The sequence below is a fragment of the Heliangelus exortis genome, chromosome 6 (assembly GCF_036169615.1).
Source record: "Heliangelus exortis chromosome 6, bHelExo1.hap1, whole genome shotgun sequence".
NCBI classification, from domain to species: Eukaryota; Metazoa; Chordata; class Aves; order Apodiformes; family Trochilidae; genus Heliangelus; species Heliangelus exortis.
The window spans coordinates 25756230-25769674 of NC_092427.1; the positions used below are offsets into that span (position 1 = coordinate 25756230).

Below are 13445 nucleotides of genomic sequence, written 5' to 3' on the forward strand. Positions count from 1 at the left end.
TTGTATGTAAATAAATTAATTTATTTTTCAGTATTAGGGTGGGGAAAATAGACAAGGAAGTGAAAATTATGTGGTAACTTGCAGGATGCTTGCCCTGAATTTCACATAGTCAGTTTTCACAACAAATCATGGTAAACTTGTAGCTTTGATTTGTGTTTGTCTACCTTGAACTCTTAGCCTCATTTTACATTGAAGGAGTAGAAGGTTCATACATTAAATGTATCTTAGAATGGTCTTATCAAACAGCTGAATATCAGTCTTACTACACTTGTATATCACTTGCTTTTTATTCAGTGCAAGCCGTGGTATCTACATTTTACAGAGTCCTTCAGCATGGCCATTTTAATCCAGGCAATGTGAAACTCTGTTACATTTATCTTGACTTTAAAAGCTGTGTGTGTGTACACTACTACAAAGTTTCCCAAATCTGCATTTGTGTTCTTCATTCAGAGACAGTGTTTTTTAGCAGTGGAATCAAGCTATTACATCCTCATTGCATCTGTTTGTCAGCAAAATCAATCTCTGCTAAAAGCTTTATGCCACTTACAGACAAAGCCACTGCCTACCTCTTAAGAGCCTTTTCAGCATTGCTTCATACAACTAAAAGCTGTTTGGCCTCAATATGAATCCAAATCTTTAAAACTATCCATATAAACTGGAATACTGAAAATAAGATGTAATCTGTAGAGCCACTTCATTAGAAAAGTTAATCATTAAAATGAACTTTACCAGATTCAACTACTACTTTTAGTTATATATTTTGAGTTCTTCTTCTACAGATTGTGAAAAAAGGTTAACCACTTGGTTAATGTCAAGACATCCATTTTGCAGGATTGATTCAGTTTCATTTATCTTCTGTTTCTCCAGCTTCTGTATCTCTTTCAGCATCTCTTTACCTTTGCCCTGCAGAAAAGAAACATCTGTATTTCACTAAAAACTGTACAGAGTATGCAGTGTTCAACCTAACAAAATTCTGTTCTATTGCCCTTATTTTAACCTCTCAAGAGTTTCTAGGGTACAAGTCTGTGTGGTAAATTTAGGTTTCCTGAGCTGTCTTTATCTTACATTCACTTTATCTCCTACATACTTGTCCAATAGACTGAAAATAAAATTAAAGCTGCTCTAGTTATTTATGCTACCAAACTTAAGTATGTGTATGCCTTGGTTGTTTACAACACATACGTGGAAATAAGAGACACTACTGTTAAAAGTTAAGCAACTACTTGCCTGTTTCCCCTTTGTGCCCACTTATCTTTGTGATCTTATTTCCTTTCCTGTCCATACCAAGCAATGATGAAAGGCATCATCACCCTCCTCACTGCCTGAGACCAGGGCCTGAAGAGTTCTAAGTACTCTTAGCAGGAGCTGTGTATGTGGCTGTGGCTGATCAAGCATTTCCCCAGTATCTGACTGGCACAGGAGAACGTGTGGCCTGCTGCTCTGCAAGGTGAGCAGTACAGATGCTTCTCTGGGGCTAGGCCTGGGAGTACAGTAAAGTTCTAGTTGCAGTCCTCAGGGTTTCAAACGTATGCCTGCCAGACACCAAGGTGATGGGCTTCTGGTGCACTGCAACATTCTTCACAATCCTTCACAGGGCATTAAATATTATCACATTAACAAAGTGAGAGCAAAGAGCTTATATAAACCACCTGCTTGGATTGAAATCTTGTTCAGGCAACACACCTCCATAGTTTCCATAACTACAGCAGCACGTTCATGTTTCTTATACAGCTCATGTCTCCGATCTGGCTTATTCTGGAAACGTGGCTGCTTCTTAACTGGATCATCATGGCCAAATGTAGGGGAGCTGGTTTTTAATAACTGAGTAATATTGGGCACAAAAATGAAAGGCTTGAATACAGACCTAGAAAAAGAAAATGTAACAGAGACACGTTACTGATACAGTTTTGTTAAATTTGTCAGTAAACTGCAGTATTTCCCCCTCATTCTTCTAGTTCCTTATTTTAAAAAAGAAATCTAAAAAAAAAAAAAAAGAAAATAGAATCTCCTAACTGATGACTGATGTTTAAATCAGTGTCATAGCACTGTTTCACTAAGTAGGCTGGTAGATGGCATTAATGCACATAATGTACAGTACGTTCCTCCTACTTTTTGATTGTGCTATTTTCTGGGGGGAGGGGGTACAAAAAAAACAACAAACCCCACACAAAGTGAAATATAATTAGACAAACTTTTCATTTAGATATTTGCAAGTTTTTATCATAATTGCTTGCTGCTACATCACCTCGCAGGATCTGGAGTTCCTGTAAAGAAGTGGATGCATGGCAGATCAGCCTGCTGAGGCAGTACAGACACCATGCTTCCAGTTGTCATAAATCCACCTTCCATATTAATGCCACTCTCTTTGTCACGAAGAATTTCCATCATTATTTCAGAAGTGATAGATCCTATTTAAGATACAATACAATTATTTGCAAACAGTGCTACTTATAATACCAGCTAAATAGCATGTTCAATACAGCTGGGTGCTTTTCTTTCCATAGGCAATGTCAATTTCAGTTTGTCTATGTTGGCAGGAAAAAAAATCATCCTAACTGTATACCTTACTACGTAGAACACTTAAAAATACTACTGTTTTCCCCAAAGTATTTATTTCAAAGAGCAGGTGATAATAAGCTATAACATTTGTAGCTTAAAAAAAGGGAAGGATGATGACAAGTTGTTTCCCAGAAAGGTTAAAATATATGTGGCTAGCAAATGGTCATTCACACAGTAACTTTTCAGGTGAAATTTAGGATCTTGGATTAAAAACTGAACTTTGAGAACTGTGTGGAAGTTAAGATAAATCACTATAATAGTTATTGGTATTTGTATTTGTACACAGCTAATACTACAAAATTGCTTTGGGAATATAAAAATAACAGCTGTGCATGGATTTTGTGTGTAGCTTTGAAAATTAAATGCCAGGACAAATTTTTTTTTGTTGAGCATCACTTAGGCTTCAGGTTGACAACTGAAAGGATGCACTGGAGTAATAACATGTTCTATACTCAGAATCAACAGAAACTACAGCAGTACAAACATGTGTAAAGAAGTCCTAACTACCTGCCTATGTGAGGTGTAGTGCCAAATGTTTTTATGAAAATAATTCTTCTCAGTTAGGTGAAACAAAATTCTTTCCTTGTGCACCTCTGCATCTGCTGATCTGGTGTTCAAATGGCATTGCTGCTCATGTCATCTGTGCTGAAGCTTCAATACCTGCACAGCATCACTAGGCAAATACTCAAACAGGCAGCACTTGCAGTAATTTTCTTTTCAGACTTACTGTACCAGCTGAGCATATGGTAATGGCAGAAAAAAACATCAGTTCATTCACTGTTTCTTCTACTTTCACTTTAGTGCTTCCCTCAGTGAAGTTCCAGCTGCATTTTTTTTTAAACTGCCTTGCTGATTCCTCTCAAAATAATCACTCTGCTGCTAATTCCAGTGTCTCCAGTATTATTTATTTTATACACAATTCAAATTGCCTGTCAATAGGCATGCAACACTGCATTTCAGCAAGGAAACACTCTCAGATATTCCCTGGGAAATATTTAATATTTTAATTTATACTTAATTTATATATCTATTTATATATTATATATAATTTTTTTTTTTGTTTAATATTTTAATGTTTTGGAAAAATCCTTGTTGCCTGGGAACGTCAGAGGATTCAGGACATCAGCAAGCTTGATGAATTAAAGAAATGAAAAGAAGCAACAGGCAGTTTGTCAGCTGCAAGTCTTCAACTTGCCTAGCAGAAAAGAGAGGGTAGTGCATATTTTCCACTAGATTTTTTTATTATTTTGTATTGCCTGATTTTTAAAATAATGTTCATCTCAAAATGATCTTTATGTGGTAGGCAGCCTGTAATGCCACGGAGATAAACTGGGAAGGGCAGATGAAACCAGTGATTTTAGTGATGCTGTAAACCAAATAGCTTTTAGTTAGGGCTCCTATTTAAAATAAATCTCAACAAACTGAAACCATATGAGGTTGATAACCTGAACACCTAGTGTGATTTTTAAAATGACTCAGGTAAATGCCTGAAAATGGGGATTTATAATGAAAACACCTATAGACTCTCAGCATTGTTATAATACAAGTAAATACAGGTATTATGAAAATTCTTTCAGTATTCAGAACCTGCAATTCCCAAAATGAATGTAGGATTTACATGATCACTAGAGCAGGATAGCAAAAGGTAATTCATTCTGACACACTAAATAAATGCTAAACCCAGTCTGGCAGAGCTCAGCCAAATAAATAAAAAAACACAGGGGTGCAATGCAATTTTGGTTCAGATTAATTACTTCAAAGGAGCAAGTGAATACAGATGCAGCAAAAAACTGGCAGGTGGATGCAGTTAAAAGAGAAGTAATAGATTCTTTCTATAAAGGTCTGAAAAATAAATGAATAAGTTGATGATTAGGAACACCTGCTTATGGTACAGAAAATAATTTCATTCTGCTATGTTTTATTACACTACACAAGGTGTAGTAAAAAACTATCTCAAAAAATAAATGCAAGATATATGCACCTGAATGCTGTGCTGTTGTCTTAGGTCTATATGAATGGTACTGGACTGAAGTTGTGCATAAGGTTCTGGTTTTGGCTGCAAACTACTGGGAGTCTGGTTTAGCCTCTGATTTTTTTTTTTAGAGATATAGGAATAACACACAGCCTATCAAATTGTTTCAGAGATAGGTTTTATGGAGCATGTAGTGGTATGGTCATAATGTGACCTCTCAGTGTTGTTATTGTAGCTGCATGTGTTTGAAATATATAAAAAATGATACCTTTGTGTTTGTTCAGAAGTTTGTAGCCTTCACAATATCGGCCTCCGGATGTGGTCATTCTGGCAGTGTTTACATAAGAATATGTGGCAGCAAAATCAAATTCCTTTTTCCCATCCCACCAGCCCTGGCTTTTGGCATAGTTCTTCAATTCTGGGTGTTCTCTGTCAATCTTGGTTGTGATGGAGAGCTGGTTGGAAATATTCCGTACACCTCCTGTTTGTACGGTGATGAAAAAATAATTTTAATACATTGAATGCTTTTTCTTCTTTGTCTTGTTTTTGTGTACATGTAGCTTACTAAAGCAATTTGTGCACTGAAGAGTTTCCCCCAAGATCTGAGTCCCTGTGGTTTATTTTTGGTCCTCTCTCCCTGGCTGTATGTATCCTTGGCAATTCCATTGCCACTCAGTTCTGATTCTTTTCCTTCTATTTACGGTACCATATTTCAGGTTCTGTCCTGATTATTTCCATCTTTACATTCTTCTTAGACCTCCAAAAACAAAGCTTGTCCTCCTAAGTCCACTGGAGGAATCAGCCTCTCCAGGGTTCACTGCACTAACCCTGTCAGTATCACCCCTTCTCCAAATGGAGTTGTCATCAATTGCCACCAGTCTTAAAACCACACATACTCCTGTCATTCTCACGCTGACCTTAGAATCATAGAATAATTTTGGTTGGAAGAAACTTCTAAAGGTCATCTAGTCCAACCCCTCTGCAGAAAGTAGGGACATCCTCAACTATATCACATTGTTCAGAGCCTTGTCAAGCCAGTGATGAGGCCCCAGCTGGGTAATCTGTTCCATTTTTCCACTGCCCTCATGGTAAAGAACTTTTTTCTAACATCCAGTCTAAATCTACTCTTCTTTAGCATGAAAGCATTCCTATCACTATAGGCCTTTGTAAACAGTCCATTTCCCACATTCAGATACTGGAAGGTCACTATTAGGTCTCCCTGGAGCCTTCTTTTCTCCAGGCTGAACAACCCCAGCACCCTCAGCCTGTCTTTGTAGGATAGGTGTTCAGCCCCCTGATCATTCCAAGTGCAAAAGTGGTCATCTCTGACTCTGAAAAGGCTCCCTGTGACTCAGATCCCATGTGAAACTGCTACTCACTCGACACTGATGCCCTAGGAAGCAACTCCTGTTCTTTACAGGTATGTTTATATACCTGGAGGTTAGTCTGATGCCTTCATGAAATGATAAATGAAAAGTGGGTAACTGCTAATTGTCATTGCATTTAACATGTTTAAAGAATAGAGCACCATCCATACCTTCTATTTTTTCTGCTGCCCAGTATTTTCCTGATGTCTCCAGCACCCATGCTTCCTTTCTGTCGGCTATCAGAAAACTGTTATGGTATGTAAATGCCATTTGGCTCTCCATACAGTTTCCTCCCTGTCCATATTTTTCTAGCAAATCAACTATGACAGTAAGAGCCTTCTCAGCTGTGTCCGCCCTCTCAAGTCCAAGCCTAAAACAAAAGGAAGGTATTATTTTTGGGGCCATAAACTTTCCATACAATTATTCAGCCTGAGTATTCCAAGTGAATTGGAATGCTGTTTCTATAGGTACCTGATGCTTGTATGATCTGGTAAGAGAAAGAAGCAAATAATTTAAAGGGCTTGTTTGAAGTAGGTCCTTTATGTCCTTGACATGGGGAAACCCAACCAGAAAGACAGAAAGACAGAAGTGGGCTTCTAGGAAATGCTTCCAGGTCCTGTGTGGGTGTTAGAGTGGGGGAAAACAGTACCAAGAAGAAATTACTGACTGCTGTAGGTTTATCAGTTACACGGGCACCCCTTAAGGCAGCCAAAATAAGCTGTCATTATTTACATGGAGCATATGGCTAAGACTGAAAGTTAAAAAAAAAAATGCATGGAAAAGATGGGGAAAATGGGAAATGAGAACCAACCCTAGAAAAAGGCTAATGCTAGTTCTTGAAGCACCACTGTGCTCTAGTAAAGAGTTTTGTTTTAGTTTAGTATAAACTTTGGAAAGAGAGAGATACTGATGATTTCTCTGACAGATTCTCTTCTGGCACTGGATACCTCTCACAGGCTCCTGGCAGAGACCTAATGCCTGTGGTGAGAAATACGTATTATTAACCAGGGCTAGACCAGCAGAAGAGACGGACACGTCTTTTGAAAGTGAAAGGAAGCATTTCCCCATATAACTCAACCCAGTTTTTAAAAAAATTACGTTCCAAATTCAGTAGCATTTACCAAAATAGCCTGTGCAAACCTGACGAGGTCCATGCCGAGGAGAGCTTCACCGTCGCAGATCTCCTCTCTCCCCCAGACGGCTTCGTTCCCGATGCAGACGCCGTGCTCGTTGGCGCCCATCTCTGCCCCCCAGAGCCAGGCGGGGCGGCTCAGCACCACGGCGTGGGTCCGCTCCGCCTGATCGATTTTGATGTACGTGCACTGCAAGGAGCACACCACAAATTACCTCACACGAAACCGCTGGGCAGACATCTCCCCTTAATTAATCGGCCCAATCGCGGGGTAAAAATACACAGAAAAACAGGACGAAAGGGTTGTTAGTTTGTTTTTTTTTTTTAATCGCCGCAGCGGGCCCGGCCCCCGCGTCCTCACCTCCACCACGGCGCCGGGCGGGTGGAAGGCAGCCGGGAAGTGCACAACCTCCTGCACCTCGTCCGCCGGCCGGTCCGAGTTCTTCCCGAAGACCACCCGATCCCCCGCCGCGGCGGGCGGCAGCGCCACGAAGGTGTCACAGGAGCGGGGCGGCAGCTGGGACAGCATCCTGGCGGATGGCGGACACCGCTCCCCTAGGCCCGGCGGTGGCAGCGGCGGTCGGGGCGGTGCTGGCCCGCAGGAAGGCCCCGCCCTCCGACCCGGAAGGCCCGGCGGAGGCAGCCGGCTGAGGAACCGGGGCTGTGCGGGTCCGCCGTGGATCAGCCCCCGTCGCCGCCATGGGGAAGTCGTTCGCTAACTTCATGTGCAAGAAGGATTTTCACCCCGCTTCCAAGTCCAACATCAAAAAGGTGAGGGAGGCCTGGGCCTCCGCGGCCCCGCAGCCAGCCGGTCAGTCAGTCAGTCAGGCCGCGTCCCGGGGCCGGTACCCCGGTGTCCCGGGGTGCGTGAGGGGTCGCGTCCGGACTTCCCGTGGTGGTAGTGGGGTCGGGGCAAGGATTAGGCAGGGAAAAAAAGTTAAGAAATACTTGAAGCTTCGGGTTTATTTGCTCACGGATGTGTTTTAACTGTCGCCTTTTTCTGTCTCCGGCTTTTCAGCCTCTGGTTCCCTGGATAAATAGTGTCTGTTTGACACCATGAGCCGTTCAGGAACCTGGCTCAGTGTCCTCACGTTTTCCCAGCACCTCACACCTGCCCTGACCCAGTTCCACATCTCTCCTCCCCAGGCTATGCCATTCCAACAGCTCCTGAGAGAACCTGGAATTTGGGGTCTGGGGAGACCTGGGTTGGCAATGTCACTGCTGGGTGACAGTGATGCGACAGTGATGCTCACAGGGTGTTTTCCAAGCCTGCTTTTCCGTTTGAATTACTAAACGTTTTCTTGTCTTTTCAGTTATTAAACGTTGTTGGAGTTATAGCATATCAAAATTACTTATTGAGTGAAATTAATTTGTGGAAGTCCTGGATGAAAAAAAAAAGTTGAATGTGATTAGAATGGGAATTTTCACTTGTTAAGTATTTTTAATCACAGAATTATCAGAGCTGAAAGGGACCTCTAGAGATCATCTAGTCCAACTCTCTACTAAAGCAGGATCACCTAGAACATATTCCACAGGACTGCATTCAGGCAGGTTTTGAATATCTCTGGAGAAGGGGACTCCACAACATCCAGTGCTTTGTCACCATCATAGTAAATAAGTTTTTTCTTATGTTTAGATGGAACTCCCTATGTTCCAGCTGTGCCCCTTGTCCTGTCACTGGGAACTCCTGAGAAGAGCCTGGCTCCATCTTCCTTGCAGTCATTCTTTAGACACTTGCAGACGTTAACAAGGTCTCCCCTCAGCTTTCTCTTCTCCAGGCTGAAGAGTCCCAGCTCTCTCAGGCTTTCCTCGTAAGAAAGATGCTTCAATCCCCCCATCATCTTTGTTGTCCTCCTCTGGACTCTCTCCAGCAGATTCCTGTCTCTCTTGAACTGGGGAGCCCAGACCTGGCTGTAGTATTCCAGCTGTGGCCTCACCAGGGCAGAGCAGAGTGGGAGAGTGACTTCCCTCAGCTTTCTGTCCACACTCTGCTTTATGCAGCCCAGGGTTCTTTTGGCCTTCTTGACAGTAAGGGCACACTGCTTGATCATGGATAATTTACTGTCTATCAGGACCCTCACATCCTTCTCCTCAAAACTGCTTTCCAGCAGGTCTACCCCCAACCTACACTGGTGCTTGGGGTTCTTCCTCCCCAGGTGCAGGACCCTACACTTGCTCTTGTTAAACCTCATCAGGTTTTTCTCTGCCCAGCTCTCCAGCCTGTCCAGAATATGCTGGATGGCAGCTCAGCCCTCTGGAGTGTTGGCCACCCCTCCCAGCTCTGTAGCTTTTTTTTCAATAGATTAAGCCAGTTAACCATTTACATTTATAGATCTTATAGTATGAATATATATTTTGTAGTATTTTTTTCATATTTGTTTAAAGTAGAAACACATTTTTTAACTAGGTATGGATGGCAGAACAGAAAATATCATATGATAAGAAGAAACAAGAAGAATTAATGCAGCAGTATCTGAAAGAACAGGAATCCTATGATAATAGGTGAGAACTGGCATAAGATCACTCTTCTTTGTACTGCCTCTTGCTTTCATGGCAGTGAAGAAGGTATCACTGCACTGAAATGCTGTCTCCTATTGACAGCAGTGGGAGGGGACAGTGTTTTATAAATTGGTGTCTGATTAAGCAGAGGTCACAAGAACTTTAAATTGGCTTGTGTGTGTCCTCTAATTAGTTTCAAACAATGTTGCCTTGCACAGAACACAAGTAGCTTTGTGTAACAATGTATTTGTATCACACAGAGACATGTCTTTCATAATGCTATGGCACAGTTATGTTTCTGTTGTGATTGAATGTGTGATTTTAGTACACAACAGAGCATGCACAGTATTGATGGGCTTTTTTAATACTTTTGTTACTGAAATTAGCAAATGAGAAAATACCAGTTGCTATAACAATTTTCTATTGCACATTATGTGTGGGTATCTGTATATATATATGTGTGTGTGTATGGATATACATACAAATATGTATATATATACCTGTGTGTGTGTGTCTGTACAAGTAACACCACTGTGACTGTTTTGACACCAAACTCTGTCTTGTTTTCTTTAGATTGCTTATGGGTGATGAACGTGTGAAGAATGGTCTTAATTTCATGTATGAGGCCCCACCTGGAGCAAAGAAAGGTACAGCAGTTTCCTGATCATGAGCAGAACATACAGCAAAGCTAAAAACCTGAAGAAATAATCACAGTGTCTTGTATTTTAAAATGATGTGTTCATAGTGAGGTAAAGCTAAAAAGTATGATTTTTAGTTCTTTCTCTGGGAATATGCAGGCATATATAGTGTGTAATAGTTTTTTTAATGTATGTAATACTTTTTACTTTAAAAATAAGTATGTAATAATTTTAAAAAGTTTAAATTTTTTTGTGTTTGTATATCAGATCAATATAGTTTTAAAAGAGTATTCTGGCTTCATAGGATTTGTAATATATATTTGTAATATATTCGGGGCTGATGAGTCATAAGTGCCCTCTGTTTAAGTAAATTACTCTCTGAGTATTTGTACTATTATATTGGTATAAACTATCAAATATTTTGTCTCCAGCCTAGAAACTGCATTTTACATGTGTAATTAATGTATTGTTTCTTTTCTTTCCATGATTTCTGAAAATTCAGAGGAAACTAAAGAGGTATTTCATTACATCATTTGTTTTCTTCCTACTTACTTAAAATTTATTAAAAAAAAAAAAATTTAGTTTAACATGTTTTCTATTTTATAGCAAGAAGGAGAAACTGAATATAAATTTGAATGGCAAAAAGTCGCCCCTCGAGAAAAGTAAGATGTCTGGATTTTATCCAAATTTTTTTCTTCTTCTTGCTTAGCTTTCATACACTTTCATCTTTTAAATTCTTTGTTTTTTTCCCTTCCTGTTTTATTTTTCAGCAGGTCACTTGTGTAATCCTGTCATGTCCTGGTCATTTATTAGTAAAATCTGTAAACCTGGAATTGTTTCCTTGATTAGCTTAGTTTGTGTTTGAATTTTACTTCCATATCTGAAAACACAAATTAAAACAAACATTTACTGGAAGTGTATCTCTGGAATGGATACACACATTTTACAAGAAAAGGTAGTTTTGAAAATGTTAGGGTTTTTTCAAGATAATTAACTGAGTATTTGCTTTCTTTCGTGTTTGTGTAACAGATATGCTAAGGATGATATGAATATCAGAGATCAGCCATTTGGTATCCAGGCAAGTTACATAAATTTCACTCTATGGATGTCTTGGGTATATTTCAAATATTATCTAACTGCAGAACATTCACATGGACTCTCTTAATTTTATCATCTGTTTCTCAGTGAGTTTAAATGCTTCTTTTATGCCTAATAACATAGACATTTCTGTCAATGTTAAGCTATATTGTTAACTTAAAATTATGTCAATTTTTTTTATTCTTTTAGGTGCGGAATGTGAGATGTATTAAATGCCACAAGTGGGGTCATGTAAACACTGATCGAGAATGTCCCTTATTTGGCCTTTCTGGAATTAATGCCAGTTCAGTCTCCAGTGATGGCTCAGGTAGGCACTGAATGTCTTGTAATGCTTAGAAATGTTGAGGGAACTCACGGTCTTTAGTTTTAGAAGGCTTAAGTTTGTCATATTTCATAGGTGAAATAAAGAAAAGCTTCTTTAGTCCACATGTAGGAGCTGCAATATCAAGTTAATTTTTTCAAATAGCAGGGATCTAATTTTCTAATTAGTAACATATTTTTAAAAGATTCCATAGTGTCTGTTGGTTTGATTCATTTTGTGGCAAAAGTTCAGAAGCTACAGTGAGATTGTTTATATCTGAATGTCAGTATTTGTATCACCTCAAAAAAAGTAATGGATTGTCAAAGGCTGATGTAGTTCAGATGCAGCTAAACTTCTTGGAAAAGCTGGCATCTGTCAGTATGTGTTTGTTAATCACGTGGAGAAAATGTAAGATCTGTGGGGTTTTTAATATACATAATTGTGCTTCTATAAGTGGATAAGGGGTTGAAACCCAGATTTCCAAATGCCTCCTTTCTTCTCAACTGGCTTGTTTTTGCTTCTTGAATTATAATTTTTTTTTTTTTTTTTTTTTTTTTTTGTAGTTTTATTACATATTTAGCCTACTAACAATCTTGCTTTTCAGAATTAGATCACCTAGTTAATGTCATTTCTTTGAGATGAGGCTTGGAATACTTAAGCTGAAGGAAATGTTGCCTCTTACACTCCTCTGCTTGTAGGCAATGTCTGATGATTAAACCACTGTATTTTCCATCCGGTAGTTGACATCTTCAGCTGTTCTATTCAGTAGATTACATCAATTTCTTGCCTCCTTTTTTCCTTAGAAGTTGTGCTTGGATGCTTTAGTGGTGATAGAATTATATTGTGCAGCTCTTAGATGTCAGATTTGCTTTTGTGTTTTAGGACTCACTCCTCCCCTCCCAACCTCCTCCCAGTTCAGAAGGTGTGGGTAAACTTTAGGAGTGATTGGGAAAGAGAAAAGTGTTTGTACATGCTTGTGCAAACGTGAAAATGGGCTCTTCATTATTCATGACAGTGTAATGTGAACACTTTACTGTGTCAGTGTAAGACTTGTTTCAAACCTAACTGAACCAAATATCTGGGTATGGGCCATGTTTGACTCCTGTGGATCTTTCCTGGTCAGAGAGATTTTCTCCAGGCAGTTTTACAAACTGTCTTTCTAAGCCTAAAGGGGGGGGTTTGGCACATATGAAATTTGCATGAGGTGTTGCAGAATTACCTGTATGTTCTCAGGCTGCACCAGTGCCCTCTCATTTTTAACTCTGTAAGTGAGACAACAGTGTGCTGTGCCAAGCAGAGTGCTGGAGGCTGAGGAAGGATTTCAGGGAGCAGGGGTGGGTGACAGATCAGCATTTGTATATATAATTTGTAAGACACTGTTCTTGGATTTGAACAGTCAGCTGTAATGATACTGCTGCTTTCTCTTTCTTTCTTTCATGGAAACTATATGTAAAAACAATGTAGGTAAAGTTTAAAACAATTTTAAGTTCTTGATTTAATAGCAGATACAAGGCTTATAGGAAGAGGTAATATCATTAATTAGATCATCAGTTAAAAGGTTGTCTGCTTTTTTTTTTCTAACCTCAGGAGCACAATCCTTCTTTCCTTAACTTTTCAAAACCTTTATCTGATATAATAACAAGTTAAATTGCACTCCTTTGACAGCTTCTGAAAATTCCATGTATGCAAATGAAGCACTACAGTTAAGTTACTGAATTCACTGGTTCTTTTCAGACTCTTAATTCTTCCACATGGTATGTTAAAGCTTACATCACACATTAAAAACACCAAACAAAAAATCCACTGCCACACTGGTTTTTTTTAGAGTGGCTAGAACTGCAGGAAATACTGCTTTGTAAGGGACAGAAACTTTTTATTG

At 39.5% G+C, this 13445-nt stretch overlaps 2 protein-coding genes across 3 annotated transcripts in view; one reads left to right on the plus strand and one right to left on the minus strand.

Moving 5' to 3' along the window:
- Positions 1-7645, minus strand: SCRN3 (secernin 3). The gene is made up of 7 exons (XM_071747315.1): positions 7392-7645; positions 7039-7220; positions 6069-6268; positions 4800-5012; positions 2246-2408; positions 1684-1864; positions 1-903 (listed from the first exon to the last, which is right to left on the minus strand). The coding sequence occupies exons 1-7, from the start codon at positions 7557-7559 to the stop codon at positions 748-750; spliced, it is 1263 nt and encodes a 420-aa protein (XP_071603416.1). The 5' UTR covers positions 7560-7645; the 3' UTR covers positions 1-747.
- The window catches only part of CIR1 (corepressor interacting with RBPJ, CIR1), a 21312-nt gene continuing 15505 nt past the window's right edge, over positions 7639-13445 (plus strand). Inside the window, exons 1-7 of one of the 2 annotated variants that reach the window (XM_071747313.1) lie at positions 7639-7801; positions 9438-9532; positions 10103-10176; positions 10670-10683; positions 10774-10829; positions 11197-11245; positions 11455-11572. In XM_071747313.1, coding sequence (XP_071603414.1) covers positions 7730-7801; positions 9438-9532; positions 10103-10176; positions 10670-10683; positions 10774-10829; positions 11197-11245; positions 11455-11572 — 478 coding nt within the window. In that variant the 5' untranslated portion in view covers positions 7639-7729. The remainder of the gene's footprint in view (positions 7802-9437; positions 9533-10102; positions 10177-10669; positions 10684-10773; positions 10830-11196; positions 11246-11454; positions 11573-13445) is intronic. The other variant, XM_071747314.1, reaches the window with a different exon arrangement.